Genomic DNA, 16,922 nt, shown 5'->3' on the forward strand with positions numbered 1-16,922 from the left:
GCCCTCCCCGCCTGCCCTCCGCCCGGCGCGCTCCCCCGGCGGCGCGGCGCTCGCCTCCCAGCCCTCGCGCCCGCGCTCGCCCTCAGCGCGGCCCCCGCCATGACGGAGGCGGGTGCCGGTGCCGCTGCCGTCGTCGCAGGGGGGGAGTCGGGCTCCCAGAAAGTAGCTTGATGAGTGTCCAAAGTAGCAGTGGAAGTTTGGAGGGGCCGCCATCTTGGTCCCGGCTCTCCACGTCTCCAACCCCGGGCTCGGCGGCGGCCAGGTCCCTGCTGAATCACACGCCGCCATCCGGGAGGCCCAGGGAAGGTAAGCGCCGCCGCGCCCTCCCCCTCCCTCCCGCGGGCTCCCTCGGCCCGCGCGGACCCCGGGCTGGGGTCGGGGGGTGGGTGGCGGTTCGCGGGCGGGAGGCCTGCCCCCGCCCGCTCGGCCTCCCGGCCTCGGGGCTCGGCAGCCTGGGCGCGCGAGCCCCCTCCCCTAGCCCGCCCTCCTCCCCCGGAGGCGGGCCCCGCGCCGCCGGCCGGGCCGCCCGGGCCCCGGGAGGATGCCCCTCGGCCGCCGCCGGAATGCTCCGGGCTGCCCGGGCCCCGGCTCGGATCCCCAGCGCGGCCCCCGAGAGCGATCCCAGCGGCAGAGCGACTCGTGGGCAAGGCTGCCCGAGCCACCCCTCCAGATGGTTGCAACTTTCCTCCCTGCCTTCCTTCCTTCCCTCCCCGGCGGCTCCTGCGCGTTCGTGCGGTCTGCCCGCGGGTTGCGAGTAGGCTCGTGTTCTTCCCCGCCGGCGGTTGTGGTTTTTTTTTTTTTTTTGTGGGAAATTCCTGCGGGAAGGTTTCTGCTAAACACGCACCCGAGATCGGTTACAATTGTTTTCTAAGTTTTCTGGCTTCCTGCAGGCAAGTGTTCTACCAGCAGATGTAGCAGTCACACAGCTAGTAAGGCATCGAGTGCTTTTGACTAAAAATTTGAACTTGCTGCATTTAACTTTAACTATACTACGTAAAATGGGATTTTTGGAAGAGCAGATGTGCATCGGATCTATTTTAACGCGCTTTTGTCTGGAAAATGCGGAGCCGTATTCGTTAGCTGTTGGCAAATGGGTTGTTGGCTCTCAGTTGTCTCGCAGGGAGATTATCGGCACCTTTTAAAAAAAAAAAAAAGAAGAAGAAGAAAACGTTTGGAAGTCCACCAGTCTAGTGAATGTCGTAAAGAAATTCAGAGCTTCGGTTCATGCAGGAGTCGTTAGGATTAATGCATTTTGAAAATATGTCCATATTTATTATCCAGAACCTCGGTAATTGCTAATCAAATGTTTCATGCCCGGATCCAGTGGTTCAGGCAATAGCATTCTTTGTCATTTTGTTCCCTTGAGCATGTGTGAAAGTGACAATAGGCTCAAAGATTGACATGAATATGCGCTAGAAAATTGATGGGAAGGTATGATTTATGGCATCCATTAAATATGTCGACCGCATCGACAGACATTTTTCCCTTTCAGCCCACCCTGACACTGATTTTTCATCAGTAGAAGATAAAAGCCTATTTATTGAATGACTTGCATTTAATACATCTGAGTTTTTCTTTCTGCACTTGAAAATTCATAAGATGTTTATGTGCATGTATAAACTTGAAAATTTGTAAGTAGATGGGTTAAAGTATGTTTTGTAAATAGGGCAGTTGGTGCTTGTAGCATATTTCCACTCTAGTTTCATTAAGATGCCTAATGATAGTCCGAGTTTCGAAAGACTGTCTTGGTTTCTAAAGTACTATATCTTTGAAAAAATAATTCCCCATTCATTTCTCGAGTGTTTATTGAGCCATTACTATGAGCCAGAACCTTTATGAGGTAATCTGCTAAGGGCAAGGTGTTGGTGTAACAGTTGACATCGGTTATCAGTCCTGGGAATTTGGCAGCCACCAAATTCAGATGGACTTCCTGAGGAAGATCAGCTCTAGCTAAACTTCTCATCATATGTGTGCTGATCTGCACAGTTCCTGACGTTGATAAATTCTGAGTGGTTGGAATAATTTAACTCAAAGTTCCAAATAGCCAGAACACTCTACCCCCAGCAGTTTTGTTTACGGTTTTTGTGTTTTGTGTGTTTGTTGTTGTTGACCTAAGGTAGAGAGTCTCAGTTAAGACTTGAAGTTGTGGGATGTGGTTTTGTGAAAGTTATGTTTGACATCAAATTTTCCTTCCTTCCCTCTGTCCTTCCCTGTTGGACCTTACATAAAGTGGGTGAGTGCTCTGCTGAAGGGCTACACCCCAGCCCTTTTAAGGTCATTGTGGGACATTTTTTGTTTATTAACCAGCATGTAATTAAAAGTGTTAATCTCACCCTCTATTCTTTTTGGCTCCATGTTCTTGGGTTTTACCAGTGTCAGCAGGAATTATTTATAGGAAGCCACAAGGATTAAGATGGAAATGCTTATCATTGAGTGGAGTCTCAGTTTTGATATGTGTTTAGTTCCTTTTGCAGGTATATGTGTTAATATGCTGCATAAATTGATTAAGTCTGAGAACTTTTGACTTCAGAGATGTTGGTGGAACTTGAGTGTTGAGTGAATATATCAAGAAGAGTACAGCTTTGCTTCTTAAAACCTCAACTAAATTAACTTGAAATCAGAGAAAAATGTGAAGTTCAAAAGGTGCTTAGGTACATGTATATTTGTGAACTCTTTTTGTCAGTTTTTTTTTTTTGAGACGGTTTCTTTGTATAGCCTTGTGCGTCCTGGACTTGCCTTGTAGACCATGCTGGCCTCGAACTCACAGCAGTCTGCCTGCCTCAGCCTCCCTGAGTGCTGGGATTACAGTCATGTGCCACCATGCCCATCTCAGTTATTTTAATTTTTAAATCCTTATGTGAGTGTTTTCTCTGTGTTTATGTATGTGCCACATGTATACCTAGTGCTGAGGCGGTCAGAAGAGGGTCTTGGATCACTTGGAACTGGAGTAACAGACGGTTGTGAGCTGTCATGTAGGTGCTCTGTAAGAGCAGCAAGTGTTTGCAACTACTGAGCCGTATCTCTTCCTTCCCCCCCTCCTCTCCCCTCCCCTCCCCTCCCCTCACAATTGGACATGGTGGGACACCTTTAATCCCAGCAGTCTGGTGGTAGAGGCAAGAAATCTTTGAGTCGACATACGGAGTTTTAGGACCGACACAGCCACATAGAGAGAACCTGTCCCAAAAGACAACAAAAGAAAGACACACATTTCAAGGAAAGGTCAATTTGTTGAAATCTGGTAGCTGGGTGTGTGCCAGCTAAATAAGCAGATTGAGTTTTATTCCTTGCCTTTTGCATGTTAACATATGGTTACTTTTTGAATTTATTATTGCTACGAATCAAATAATTGATTATTGACAGTACCCTTTCTTCCTCACCAGTCTTCTAGTTCTGAGTAACTTTACTTTCTTGTGAATAGTGCAAATGTTAGTGATGGACAGCACCACAGAGCAGCTAATTTCCGTGTTTGAATAAAGGGTTTAACTTGAGGTGCCTGAGTACCTGTAGGGACCTGTTAAGAATAAGATGTGGGCTTGCAATTCCCTGAAACCACCACCTAGATGAGGGCAGCGGTGTTTATCTTTTAAGGTTCTAGCTCAAGAGCTAGTATATATTGAAGCCATAGAAAAGAAAACCCAGGATAGAGGGCTGGAAATCAGAGATGCTATGCTTTTATAGACTTTTTGGTCTCAGCACACCTTTATTCTGTTTAACATTACTAAGGATCCCAAGTACATATTTTGTTTTGTTTTTTTTGAGACAGGGTTTCTCTGTATAGCTCTGGCAGTCCTGGACTTAACTCTATAGACCAGACTGGCCTCGAACTCCTAGAGATCTGCCTGCCTCTGCTTCTAAGGTGCTAGGATTAAAGGCCTGTGCCACCACTGCCTGGCTCCAAATAGATTATTTTAGTAATAATAATTACTGTATGATAATTACATAGTAAGAATTATTATTAACGGCTGTATTTGCGGTATTAAAACTGGGAATTTCAAAAGTTTTAATTAATTTTAAATATAAGCCAGTTACATGTTAAGTGAAATTTTGGTGAAAAATACGATCTGAAATGAAAGAAATTAGCATAGCTAGTGGTTTTGTTCTGTATTTTTGCATGATTTTTTTGGCTCACTAGAAGAACAGCTGGATTTTGCTTCTGCTTTGTATCTGTTGTGATATGTTTTGATTGAGGTGTATACAGTACTTAGCCTTTTCAGAATGACTTTTCTGATAATACACCAAAAATCTACACGTGGCAGATTTTTTAAAAAGATTACTGGCAATGTGGAAGTACTCTGTACTCCAAAAGTGTCTGTGAGAAGCCTCAGAAAGTCAGTGGGTCATGTATTCAGCCCATGATAACTTGGGAGGGAGAAATATGGGAGACATCTATTTCAAGACCATTAACAGAAAATAGATTCATTCTTGTACTCTAGAAAGAACAGAGGTAATTCAGCAGGTGAAATCGTTGAAGGTAAGTTTTGGACAAGAACATAAGACCCATGTAGCTGCTAAGCTGCCAGTCTTGTCCAACAATGGGAAGAAGTGTTAACTCTGAAGAATGTGATGTAGACTGCGGAGATAATGGGGGTGTAGACTCAGATTGGGTGCTCTTGCATTTAACAAGTTAGGGTTCCATCTAATTTAAAATACAAACATTCTGGCATTCTCTCTTCTTTAAGGATCCCTAATTATAGTTAAGCAGTACTTATATCCCCATGAATGTTTTGGGCGTTCTCAAGGCAGTAGTAAGAAGCTATTGTTGGTTTTATTATTCTTCTACATTTTGTTGTGATTTTCCTCTGAGGATTTTCTGGAGTCAACAGGATCAGTCTTGTTGAAATGTTGCTAAGTTCCTTGTAAAATATACTAAGCTCTGAAGACATTTGGAGAACTGAGTACTGCTAGTGGAACAGTTTAGTAAAGTGTAATAGCCTGAGCCCAGGGTTTAGAATACTTTCGGGGGCCGGTTTTCAATTTTGAAAGAGAAATTATCAGTATAGTTGAGTCTTTTGTTCGTATGATTGCTTATATGATTTTAGATGTAATATGCTAAGCTGTTTAATGCTTTTGAAAATGAGGAAACATGGAAGAAAATGTTTAAATTAATCTCTCTTGAATTAAACAATATACATTAAATATAACCTGAATATAAAATAAAATCAAGAATTTTAATTTTATATTCTGAGGGTTCTGCTTGTAATATTACTATTACAACAGTTCATTTCTAAATTTTACATGGAATGTAATTCTCTCTGTCTGTTGGATTTGTAGGCATTGGGAAGTCAGGCACACTTCTCACATTTTAACACTGTTTCTGTGTGGTTGTCTATGTGAATGTTGCTCATTGAGGAGGTGGAGGGCAGGCTTGCTTGCACACATCTGTGGGTGCAAAAGCCAGGGTGTCCAGTTTGTGAGAGTTACGAGTTACTGGCCTTTACCTGCTCTGTTTTGTGGGTTCTGGGAGCGCGCTAGTCCTAACTGTGTAACCTATGAGCCATCTCTTCAGCCCCTCCTACCATTGCTGAGGTCCACTAAGTAACTGTAATGACACCTCCAGCTTGAGACTTCACTTAAAATCCATTTCCTTTTTGTTACTGTTATTGGAGACAGGGTTTCCCTGTGTAGCTCTGGCTGTCCTGGAACTCTTTGTAGAGCAGGCTGACCTTCAGCTCACAGAGATCCTCCTGCCTCTGCTCTCGAGCATTGGCATAAAAGCTTCCACCACCATGTCCTGCTAAGGTCTGTTTTGTTCTTTCTTTCCTATTTTTTTTTTTTTCCTTCAAGACAGGGTTTCTCTGTGTAACCCTGGCTGTCCTGGACTCACTTAGTTTAGGCTGGCCTCCAATCTACAGAGGTTTGCCTGCTTCTGCCTCCCAAGTGCTGGGATTACAGGTGTGTGCCACTGTGTCTGAGTAATAGTCTTGTTTTAAAAAATAATTTATATGTTGAAACACTTTTAGTATATGTTGGAATATACTAAAAGTTACTTACATGTATTCTGTGTACATAAATATATTCATATGTGTACATAAATGTGTAAGGAAGACAATGAGTGGTTGCTTCTCAGCAAGTATTTCTGGAATGTACCTCAGCCTGACCTTTGGTTTGCCTCTAGGTAAGAGGGTGGCATTGATAGTAATAAAATAATTAAATTTTGCCTATGCTATTTCTCCCTATACTAATTCATTTAATCTCTTAACACAGAGTTCTGTTCAGTTGCTCTTCGTTTTACAGGTGAGAACACTGAAGCAGAAAAGTAAAGGTATGTGCCCTCTCTGGCCTGCTAACCAATGTGGTTACCAGGCTAGGATTCAAAATAAGGCTTTGGGGTACAATCACTAAGTATAGTGCCTAAAAGGAAATTTGATTTTGAGTAATTTCTTTAGCTCTTTTTTCTCTCCCATTTTTAATACAAAATCTTTTTGAGGTTCGTTCAGCTTACAAATAAACCTTTGTTAATTTTGACTTATATACATGCATGAAGATATGATCCAACAACCCACCCTCCCGAGTTTAGAAAACTGTACCAGCTGTGCTAATTGTACATGCTATTTTTTAAAAAGATAAATTTAGAGCACTCATGGAAAATGCTAGAAGTACATTAATAGAAAAATCTCTTCGTGTTTGATAATCTAATTTGGAGTTCAATTTATCTTAATTTTTTGGCATTAATAAACCTTAGGGGTTGTAGCAGATAAACATTTGAACGAAGCATTTTCCTTGTAAAGGAAGAGGCACAATCCCCATGTGCAGGCTGTGTGTGACCTGGTGGCCAAGGCTCTGGACAAAGCCATAATGCTTTTTGGCAGATCTTTGACTTTTGCTAATATTTAATATGGGCGGAGAAAGCTTTACATGTAGTCTGGGCTAGCTATGCAGCCTTTTTTTTTTTTTTTTTTTTTTTAATTGTAGCTTTAATTCTAATTTTGCTTTAAAAATTCTTTGGCAAATCTAATGAGAGGTTGAATGGGTTGATAAAAAGCAAAAGCCTAGGGTAGAAGAATCCACTGAGCAAACCCAGGAGGCAGGTGACTTTAGAATAAAGTCTTCCTGGTGTAGCTTCATCGTTAGGTCTGATTTTTGGGGACTTTGAAGAAGGCAAACCATTCTTTTGCTTAAATAAATGTTATATTCTCCAGACTCATTACAAAGCCAAATAAATAGTTTTCATAAATGACGTACAGTGTTTTGTCATGTTATGTGGCTAGGTACAGATTTCTAAACTGTACCTTTCCTTAGAAACTAATTAACTGGAGAGAACACCAAGCTGCCTTTACTTCAAATTCTGAAGGCCTGTCTGAGAAGTGTTGGTAGGAAGTGTGTAATTCCGTGGCTTCCACTCAAAGTGTGCATGCCTCCCTTTTGATGATAAATGTAGTGCCACTGGGGAAGGTCCGAGAGGGTCATGTGAAGCTAATAATAGCCATCCTGTCTTAGGACACCAAAGGTATGTGGCTTTTTTGTTTTGTTTTTCATGAATAGTGTGTATCACTAAAAATGCTTTTTTTCCCCTGCAAAGAAGTGTTTTGCTAAACCTCACTGTAATCAGTCAAGTTTGTATACTTTTAAAAACGACTTAATTTAACTAAAGATATCAGTGCTTCTCAGTATTGGGCTCTTGGTACATCAGAACTCATTTACTTCTGACAGCCAAAGGAAGTGAATACCATTAATATCCCTGTTTACAGATGAGGAGGTATGTACAGAGGTTCAGAGAAATGGAGGAATGTCCTAGTACACAGAAGTTTAGCAGAGCGAAGACTCAATCTGGACTACACTGAAATGCCTGGTCTTAGTGGTTACCTGTCTGACAGTGAACTGTTTCTCCCAAGCTAGTGTGTTAGCAATTGTGCTTTTAGTGGCTAGTTTTGTTTTGAGATATGGTTTCACCATGTAGCTCTTGACTGGTCTGGAACTTGCTAAGTAGATGAGTCTGGTCTTGAACTCAGAGATCTGCCTGCCTCTACCTCCACAGCCCTGTGATTAGAGCTGTGTGCCTCATGGTTTTTGTTTTTGTCTTTGTTTCAGAGGCTGGCTTTCATTTTGAGGTCTTTTGTGCTTTAGCATTTAAGTACCGGGATTAAAGGCGTATGCCACATTCCCAGCTTAGTCATGATTTTTAAAAAAATACTTGTGTTCACAACAACATCTTTATTCATACAACTGGGAATTGTGTCTGGAGGAGTGTGGAGTGACTTGAGAATCAACTAGATCCAAGATCTCAGATATTATTGTGTCTCTCTGTTTCCATTTCTGGATTTTCTAGCTTCTTGCTTCTGGAATTCCAGGCATTTACCTGTAGCTTAGCAACCACAAGTGAAAGACAACATTTTCTTTGAAATATACACATGTCAAATTTTGGTTACTGCTCATCTACTTGAATTGCCAATTCCTTAACTCTCTTGGGACCCAGGAGGCATGATATAGGAATGGTAGCCAGTAAGGTTTTGGATAGGGTAAGAGAGCTATAGCAGGCAGTCTCTTGAGATCACACGAAAGGAGTGAGGTGCAGTTTTCCTGAGGAAAAGATGATGGTAACAACAACTAATATAGGGGCTTATTTGATTATTTCTTTTTATCTTAGTTGTTATTTTGTGGCTGTTTTAAAGACATCGATATAATGATAGTAAAGCTTTAAAAATTTTTAGAAGACTAGATTCAAACCATCAGTGGGTTTTGGTAAATTGCTGTGATGATTTGGTAAATTATCAAAATCTTGTCTTTTTGGTTTTGGTTTTTGTGTTTTAGCTCCTGTGGCAGCAGTGTATGAGATGGACCTGTGTTTATAAGCTAGGGTAGGGGTCAACCCTTCCAAGAACACCAGGCTTAAGTGTTAATGTATGCCTTGCACGTAGCCAGAATTGCCCACTCAAGACTGTACAAGTATATAATCTTTATCAGTGCTTCGTTAGAGTTGCTTCAGGTATTTCTTACTGTTCGTTTAACTAAGTTTTATAATTTTAAAGGTTAATAAATGGCAACATACTGCAAACTCTCAGCCATTCCTGCTCTTCTCAGTATTCCTACTCGAGCATCATAGTTGTGTGCAACTTGACGTAATCAAGGCAGTTGACGAGTATATACGGCCCCTTAAGATTGGGCTGCCTGGTCCTCTGTCAGTGTTTGTATGGGACTCACATGGCCCAAGGAATACATTTCTTAGTGCATTCCCTATGCTAAGTAGTATATGACTGTATCTTCTTTTTGAACATTGATACTAAAAAGTATTTTCACATGGAAAGTTAATATAAGATAATGGTTTTAAACATATAATTTGTGTTGAATCCCGTACCAGTTACTGTAGTCTCTTAATTTCACTAATCTATAGATTACCTCCATGCATCTCCCTACCCTCCCAGGTCCCTTCCCTCTAGGCAGAGTCTTGCTTAGTAGTCCAGTCCGGCCTCCAGTTCATGATTCGTACCTCAGCTTCCCAAGTATTAGGATTATAGATGTGCACCAGCCATGCCTAGCAGTCCCTGTTGTGTTTTTTTTTTTTTTAATGGTGTGAGAATTGATCCCATTTGAAACATGGTTATGCTATTTATTACTAAGCTCTAGAGCAATAACCTTTAAAGCACAAGGAGGGCCTCTGCTGTCACTTACTCACAATTGCACCGACAGATGCTTGATTAGATCTTTAGTTTTGTAGGCAGTATGATGGGGTTAGATGTGTTTTCCCATTAGTTCTTACATGTGTGATCTTGGGCATATCGCTATACTGTTGTTGGTGTGAATATTTATTTATTTTAGTTGTGTGTGTGTGTGTGTGTGTGTGTGTGTGTGTGGAGTTAAGCCAGAGCCCTTTACAAGGTAATTAGTAATCCCCTAGAATGGGTACTTTCATACACGTTAGAACTTAGACACAGGTGAAAAATCTTTGAACCTAGTATCTGTACACATTTTCTGTTTCTCTTTTTATCAGACTACTTGCATTACTTATAATTCACTTGGTGTGCCCCCTCTTGTCTGGCCACTACGACCAAGGTGGTCTGTGTAGCTCTTGTAGCTTCACACTGCACAGTCTGCCTTGACATACCTCGTCCATTGAGTCTCTGGTACTTTCCTGCTTTGACGCTGCAATGAATTCTGCCTCTGGAGATGAGGTCTTCCCTGGAAAAAAGAGGGAGGGAGAGAAGGAGGGAGTGTGTGTGTGTGTGTGTGTGTGTGTGTGTGTGTGTGTGTATCTTGTCTAGAGAACAACTTTCCATCTTGTTGAGGGAGGGTCTCTCTTGCTTCCCCTGAGCAGGTGCTCATCGAATTCCAGGCTGTTTGGCCCCTGAGCTTCTGGGCGAGTCTCTTGTCACTGACTCCCATAATGCCGACATTACAGATAGATATCATTGACTCTGACTTTTTATGTAGGTTCCAGGGCTTGAACATAGGTCATTAGGCTTGTGTAATGAGCACTTTTATCTGAAGAGCCAAATATTTTTTGAAAAAATTCATTCAGCAAGTAGTTTTTAAACTGGAGCCTAGTTCTGAGAATAAGATGCAACAAAGTCAGGTCTGTCCTTGAAGAACTTGTGTGCATCTGTTGAGGGAGACTGACTTGCAAAGCCTTTAAATGGTAGGCTGGATAATCTGTGAGTTACCAGCTTTAACTTTTTTTGTGAACATGAATTAGTGTGTAATTGTAGGATATGCTATAGCAAGCTCTTAAATTCATCAATCATTTGGTTGCTTGAAAGAAACTTAAGCAAAAGAGATGAGTAGGATTTGGGACAGTTGGGAATTGAAGAGGCACAGCTCCTTTCCAGTGAGGCAAGTTAAGTTCTGTAAAACTGAGTCGGGAGGAAGTAACTGAACTTCTGGCACAGAGGTCTGAACAAATGCCCCCTGGAGAAGGGAGGTTTAACTGTTGTTAAACAGTATGTTGTTTCAGCTGCTAGACCTGGATCACTAGTGAGATTGGACTTAATTGATGTTTGTATCAAAATCCTATTGTCAGTTTTTCTTAACATCTGTATTTCAGACATGAGAATAAATGGTGTTGATGTCACCCCCTGATGGAAACAGTTCTTTTTTATTTTCCAATGTATAAAGCTTTATGCCTTTATTGAACTCAGCTCCAATTTTTCTTTGACATTTTTAAGTTGTTGGTCTCTAAAGTTCAAATACTCGTACTGTAATCCATTTCATTTTGTTTTTAAAGTTATGTAGTGTGTTACCTTTCAGATAAAGCATAACCTTACAGCAATGCTCACAAAGTAATGCTCAGTGAGTCGTTACAGACCCTGACCTGTGTAACTGCTACTCACAGAAGAAATAAAAGCCAACCATCACTAGGTACAGCCTTCTTTGTACTGTTCTGACATAGTTAAGTTCATATTTGTATGAACTTCATATAAATAACACTCCCATAGTATACAATTCAAGTTTAGCTGGTTAACACTAGGATTTGTAGGATTTATCTGTGTAAGTCTGATACTCATATTCATTCCTCAAGTATTTGCTTGAGAAATTACGATTTTATGTACTCTGTATCGTTCTTTACTGTTATTAATAATGTTCCTTCTTTTAGGAAGATGTGTATTTGTGGTGCTGGTGGGCAAATGTGCATGCTAAGCAAAGTAGGCTGCTGCTGAACTGAGGCTGCAGCTCCCTTAATAATGTCCTTTGTTTTTTTTTTTTTTTTTTTTTTTTTTTGTTGTTGTTGTTGTTTTTTTGTCTTTTCGAGACAGGGTTTCTCTGTGTGTAGCCTGGGCTGTCCTGGAATTCGGTCTGTAAATTCGGGCTTGGCCTCAGAATTAGAGAACCTGCCTCTGCCTCCTGAGTGCTGGAATCAAAGGTGTGTGCCAGCACAGCCTGGCTTTCTAATAGTGTTTTAAGACATGCATATCTGTTCTCTTGGTGTACTATTAATGTCTGTTTAATACATACTTACCAGCAAAGTTACTGGATTATAGACTCTGTTTGCCTTTAGAAGGTTCTGCTAGCTTTCTAAAGTGTTCCACATTCGCATGAATAGTGTATGAGATTTCCCACTGTTCAGCATCCCTACCAACAACTGGGATTATCAGTGTGATTCACTTTAACAATTTGATGGATGTGGAGTGGTGTTTCTTTGTGGTTTTAATTTTCATTTAAAACATTTTTATTATTAAACAGACTTTATTTTTAGAGCAGTTTGAGATTTCACACAAAAAAAATTGAGCATAGGTACAAAGATTTCCCAGACACCTGCTTCCCCCAGTACATGCGGCATCCTCTCCCATTCTCTTAAGTCACACCAGAGCGGCATGTTTTTGCAGTTGCTGACCCTCCCCAGGCTTGTAATTACTGCTCACAGTACATTGCATTTTTTAGATGTGGAAGGGTGCCACTTTTTCATGAAGTTTATTAGCCACTTGGGAATCTCTTACAGAGTGTAGATTTGTTATTTTTACTGTGGTTTCTTTTCCCATTTCATTTTGTGTGGCGTGCATATATATGTGTGTGTATGTTCTTGCATTATGTGGGGGTACATGAAGAGTGTATAGTTGGGGGGAATCATTCTCTTCCATCTTAACAATTGACACCTCTCTCAGTAAAATCTGGAACTCTCGAGTATAGCTGGTTTTACTGGCCAGCCTGTTATGGGAATCCTGTCTCCAGGGGTCTTCCAAAGCTGGAATTGCAGGTTAGCTACTGGGGATCTGACTCCATTGCTCATGCTTACCCATTGATGACTTCCAGCATCCTAACCAGTGAGCCATCTCTCCACTCTGTGTTGGTCTTTCTATTTGAATAGGACAGCAGCTGTAACTTCAGGGCTAGTTCACTCATCCAGTGTGTTTGTTGGAGACCATTGGCTTCAATTTTGAATGTGTGTATGCATGTAGGAATTATTATATTTTGGAGAACTCCTTAAAAAATATTCTTTGACAGTTTCATACATGTATTTGGAGTATATCCTCCCAACCCCCTCTCTAACTCAGTCTAAGAACTCATTTAAAATTTTTACTTTTATTTATATTTACTTCATATGTTTAAATATTTACATGTGTACATACATACAGCAAATTTGTGAAGGTCACAAATTTGAAGGTCTCTTTCTATCCATGTGGGTTCCCTTGGTTAAATCAGGTTATCAGGCTTGGTGGTAGGGCACCTTAATCTGCTGGACCAGGGAACATTTCCCTGCAATTTGTCCTTTGTGTTTTTTAAAAATGTTTTTAATGTAGCCGTTTGTAGCATTTAAGATTTCTTCATTGTATTGATTTGATTCGTGTAACAAATTCTGGCAATGTTCTCTTTTTGTTTTTATTCATCTCTATTTTCTCTGATTTCTTTTGACCCATTGGTTATTTTAGAGTCTGTTAATTTCCAGATGATTGTGAATTCCCCAAAGTGCTTTTTTTGTAACTGTTTTTTAAGTTTCCACTATGGTTGTAGAACATCTTTTTGTATACTTCGGTTCTTTTCAATTTGTTGATGTTTATAGAATTTATGGTCTGTAGTGTTTGTCCTGGTGGTTTTGTGAACTTGACACAAGTTGGGGTCATCTGAGGAGAGAGAACTTCAGTTGAGAAAATGCCTCCTTAAGATGGCCTGTGGGCAAGCCTGTAGGTTATTTTCCTGCTTAATGATTGATGTAGAAGGGCCTAGCCCACTGTGGGCAGTGCTGTCCCGAGGCTGGTGGTCCTGAGGCATAGAAGGAAGTTGCCTCTCTTCCAGCTGAGGTTTCCCGGTCTGCCATGTTGTGAGGAGTCCCAGGCACAAACTCCCATCACTGTAAGCTCCACCATGCCTTGTCTGTCATGATGGACCATTTTAAAACCAACAGCCAAAATAAATCATTCTCTGCCCCTCCCCCAACCTCCCTAGACAGTGTCTCTCTGTGTAGCCCTGGCTATCCTGGAACTCACTATGTAGACCAGGCTGGCCTCAACTCACAGAGATAAACCTTCTTCTGCCTCCTGAATGGTTAAAGGGATTAAAAGGTGTGCTTCACTTTTCCCAGATTCATTACTCTCTAAGTTACTTGTCAAATATTTGGTGACAGTTATGAGGAAAGTAATACACACTCCTTTGTTGGTTTTTCTGCACATTTGCTTGTTAATTATTGAAATTATTGAAAGTCTGGTATTGCAGTCTCCTAGTTATCGCTGTTGGAGTGCCATTTCTCCTTTTAATGTTTGGGTTTTACTCTATCTGTTTTGGGGCTTCTTTGTAAGGTGGACTCATGTTAATTACGGAGTCTTCCAGCTGGAACTACTGTATAATTGCTGTAGGTGTTCCGTGCCTTTCACATTGAACTATTGTGAAGAGCTGTATGGCCTGATAATTGTGTAGTCGGATTGTTAGCAAGGTTTGCCCGTCCCATTCAGTTATTTCCATCCTGTTAGTGTCCTTGCATATTAAGTGTCTTTTGTAGACAGCATTTTGGTTGGGTCTTGTTCTTTTTAATCTGTTCACATTTAGAGTTATTTACATGCTTTGGTTTATGTTTATTTTACTTTTTTATTTTTTGCTTGTGTGACTTTGTTGTTCTTAATTATTTTCTTTACTGGTTTAGCATTAAATTAATGCTAATAACTTAAAGATACTCTTTAGTGATCTCTCTAGGATTTATATTGAACATTGTAGTGTTATCAGAACCTTTAACTATGTCTGTTCTCCCCATAGTTGTTATACGTATTAGCCTTAACGTGCATGGTTACAATTATTCATAGTCTTAATGCTTTTTAAAGAAATTAGGGTAAGAAAAGAATACACATTCTATTTGTAATTTGTTATACTAGGTTTATTACTTAACATTTTTACTTACATTCATTTCTTTGAATATTTGAATTTATTATCAATATTCTTTGAATATTGAATTTATTATTCTGTATTATTTCCATACTTCAACATAGTTTGTCCTTATATTGCTTTTGTTTGTTCAGGTGTTTCTGAGGGAGCCTTATGTGGTTTAGGCTGTCTTGAACTCATGGTGTAGCTAGGAAAACTCTGAACTGATCTTACTGCCTCTGTGTCTTCCAAGTGATAGGATTACAGGCATGTGCTACCATGCCTGGCTTACTATGTTTTTATATGTGATAGATCTGACAACATAATTGTGTGTGTGTGTGTGTGTGTACGCGTGCACACATTTGCTGTTTTAACTCAGATGATGAAGTTACACTTCTACTTGGCCTATGTAATTAACCTTCCCTGGCACTCTTTCTTGCTTTTTTCTCTTTTCTTTCTTTTTTTTCAAAACAGGGTTTCTCTTTGTAGCCTTGGTCAAGCTGGCCTCGAACTCAGAGAGATCCGCCTGCTTCTGCCTCCAGAGCGCTGGGATTACAGGTGTGTGCCACCGTGCCCTGCTGCACTCCTGCTTTTTCATGGCAGTGTTGAGTTACCCTCTGTGTAGCCAGGACAGGCTCTCATTTCTCTGCCAGCTCCAGCTCACTGCTCACTCTCTCTAAGAAATTTTAAATTAAAATTATTTTGTAGTTAAACTTCAGAAATCTAGTTTTTAAATAATTTTGTTTTCATTTCTGTTTTTCATGTGAGGAAGTAATGTTATAAAAGCTTTCTTTAATTCTTAAAACTATGGTTTCTTTTTTTTAATATCATGGCTGCTTTGAACCCTCTTTAATCCAATACTGGACCATCTCATCATTGAGTAGGGCTTACGCTTTCCTTTTTCTTTGAATGTTCTTGTATTGGCAATTGAACACTGAGTTTTGAAGACTCTGTGTTGATCTCTCAGCCCTGGGACTGTTGCTGTTTACCTGCCCATCTGCTGAAGTACTTGGCTTACCCAGACTTACTGAGCACAGCCTGTGACGTTGCTTCTCAGAGGGTGCTGTTCTGGATGTGCACAGTCTCCATAATGGAGAGATGGCTACTGCGCTGGCCCTGCTCTGCTTGAGCAGCTCTTGATATCTTCCTTTGGTTTTTAGCTAGGTTACTTTTGTTGCTGGATTGCTCAGCTGTCAGCTCTGCTAATTACTCCGCTTTCATCAACATCTTAGAGCTTAAATTGTTCCATAGTCTGACCCAATTAAAGTTAGGTGTTTTGGCAGAAGCCAAACACTGCCAGGCTTTTATATTATAGCTGGGCTTACCTCAAGAGGACTTTTTACTACCTCTTTGCAGAGACTTACTACAGTTCTCCTGTTAAACTGACAGCTGTTCTTGAGTTTGACATTTTGCTGCTACTGTCATTGAACTGCCAGTTTCTTTTTCCTGTTCACTCTAAAGCTCTCTAAAGTTTGTTTTGTTCCTGTTTTTAACAATTTCCTTAGGAATGAACTTCCCCAGTTTGTTTGAAAAAGAGGGCGCCCACATGTGGCGTTGCCGTGTCTTCTGGTTTTGTGCATCACCGCCTCGAACCTTGCCTACCTTTAGTGGAGCTGGGAGTGGGAGCAGCAGTGCCACTGCCACTTAGGAGCAGGGCACCGGTGGTACCCTGTTCTTATCAGCATAGCTCTCAAGAAAAAACAAACCTCTGTCCTGCCAGTGAGTGTTTGGAGCCCAGGGTTGTTGCTCTGTGCTCTGCCATATCTGAAGTAGAACTTCTGCCTTCCAAATGGGGATTGGTTAAATAAAGGAGCCCCATTCATTCTTCTGTTCCTTGCCTACGTGGACTTTGCGATGGAAAGCTGGCCAGCAGGGGCAAGGTGGAAAAAGATGCCAGCAGCCTTCCCCTCCTACAGGGGAACTGTGCTGGGGACCTTCCTAGTGTAGGACTTCACTGAGTCAGAAGGAAGGAACAGAGTTGGCTTGTAGGAAGTGTGTCACAGATGCTTTTTCATTTCACCTTCTCAAACAGAATTTTGTCACAGTTCTATGACATTTTAGAGGAGAGTTGATTTACTGAGTTTCTGAAGTCCCATCTTTGTGTCTTCATCTATGTTGTTGTGATTAACTTTTGTGTGTTGTGATGTAGGAGTTGGTTTTATTTCCATAAGGCTATCCTGTTATATCAGCTCCATTTTCATCCTGCT

General features: G+C 41.0%; 1 protein-coding gene across 1 annotated transcript in view; it reads left to right on the plus strand.

The window, feature by feature from the left end:
• Positions 1 to 13: 13 nt before the first annotated feature.
• Positions 14 to 16,922, plus strand: part of Tlk1 (tousled like kinase 1) — a 107,845-nt gene continuing 90,936 nt past the window's right edge. Inside the window, exon 1 of the mRNA XM_055600238.1 lies at positions 14 to 306. Within this exon, the coding sequence (XP_055456213.1) occupies positions 171 to 306 (136 nt within the window). The 5' untranslated portion in view covers positions 14 to 170. The remainder of the gene's footprint in view (positions 307 to 16,922) is intronic.

Source organism: Psammomys obesus, unplaced genomic scaffold (assembly GCF_907164565.1).
Source record: "Psammomys obesus unplaced genomic scaffold, mPsaObe1.curated_primary_1811, whole genome shotgun sequence".
NCBI lineage: Eukaryota > Metazoa > Chordata > Mammalia > Rodentia > Muridae > Psammomys > Psammomys obesus.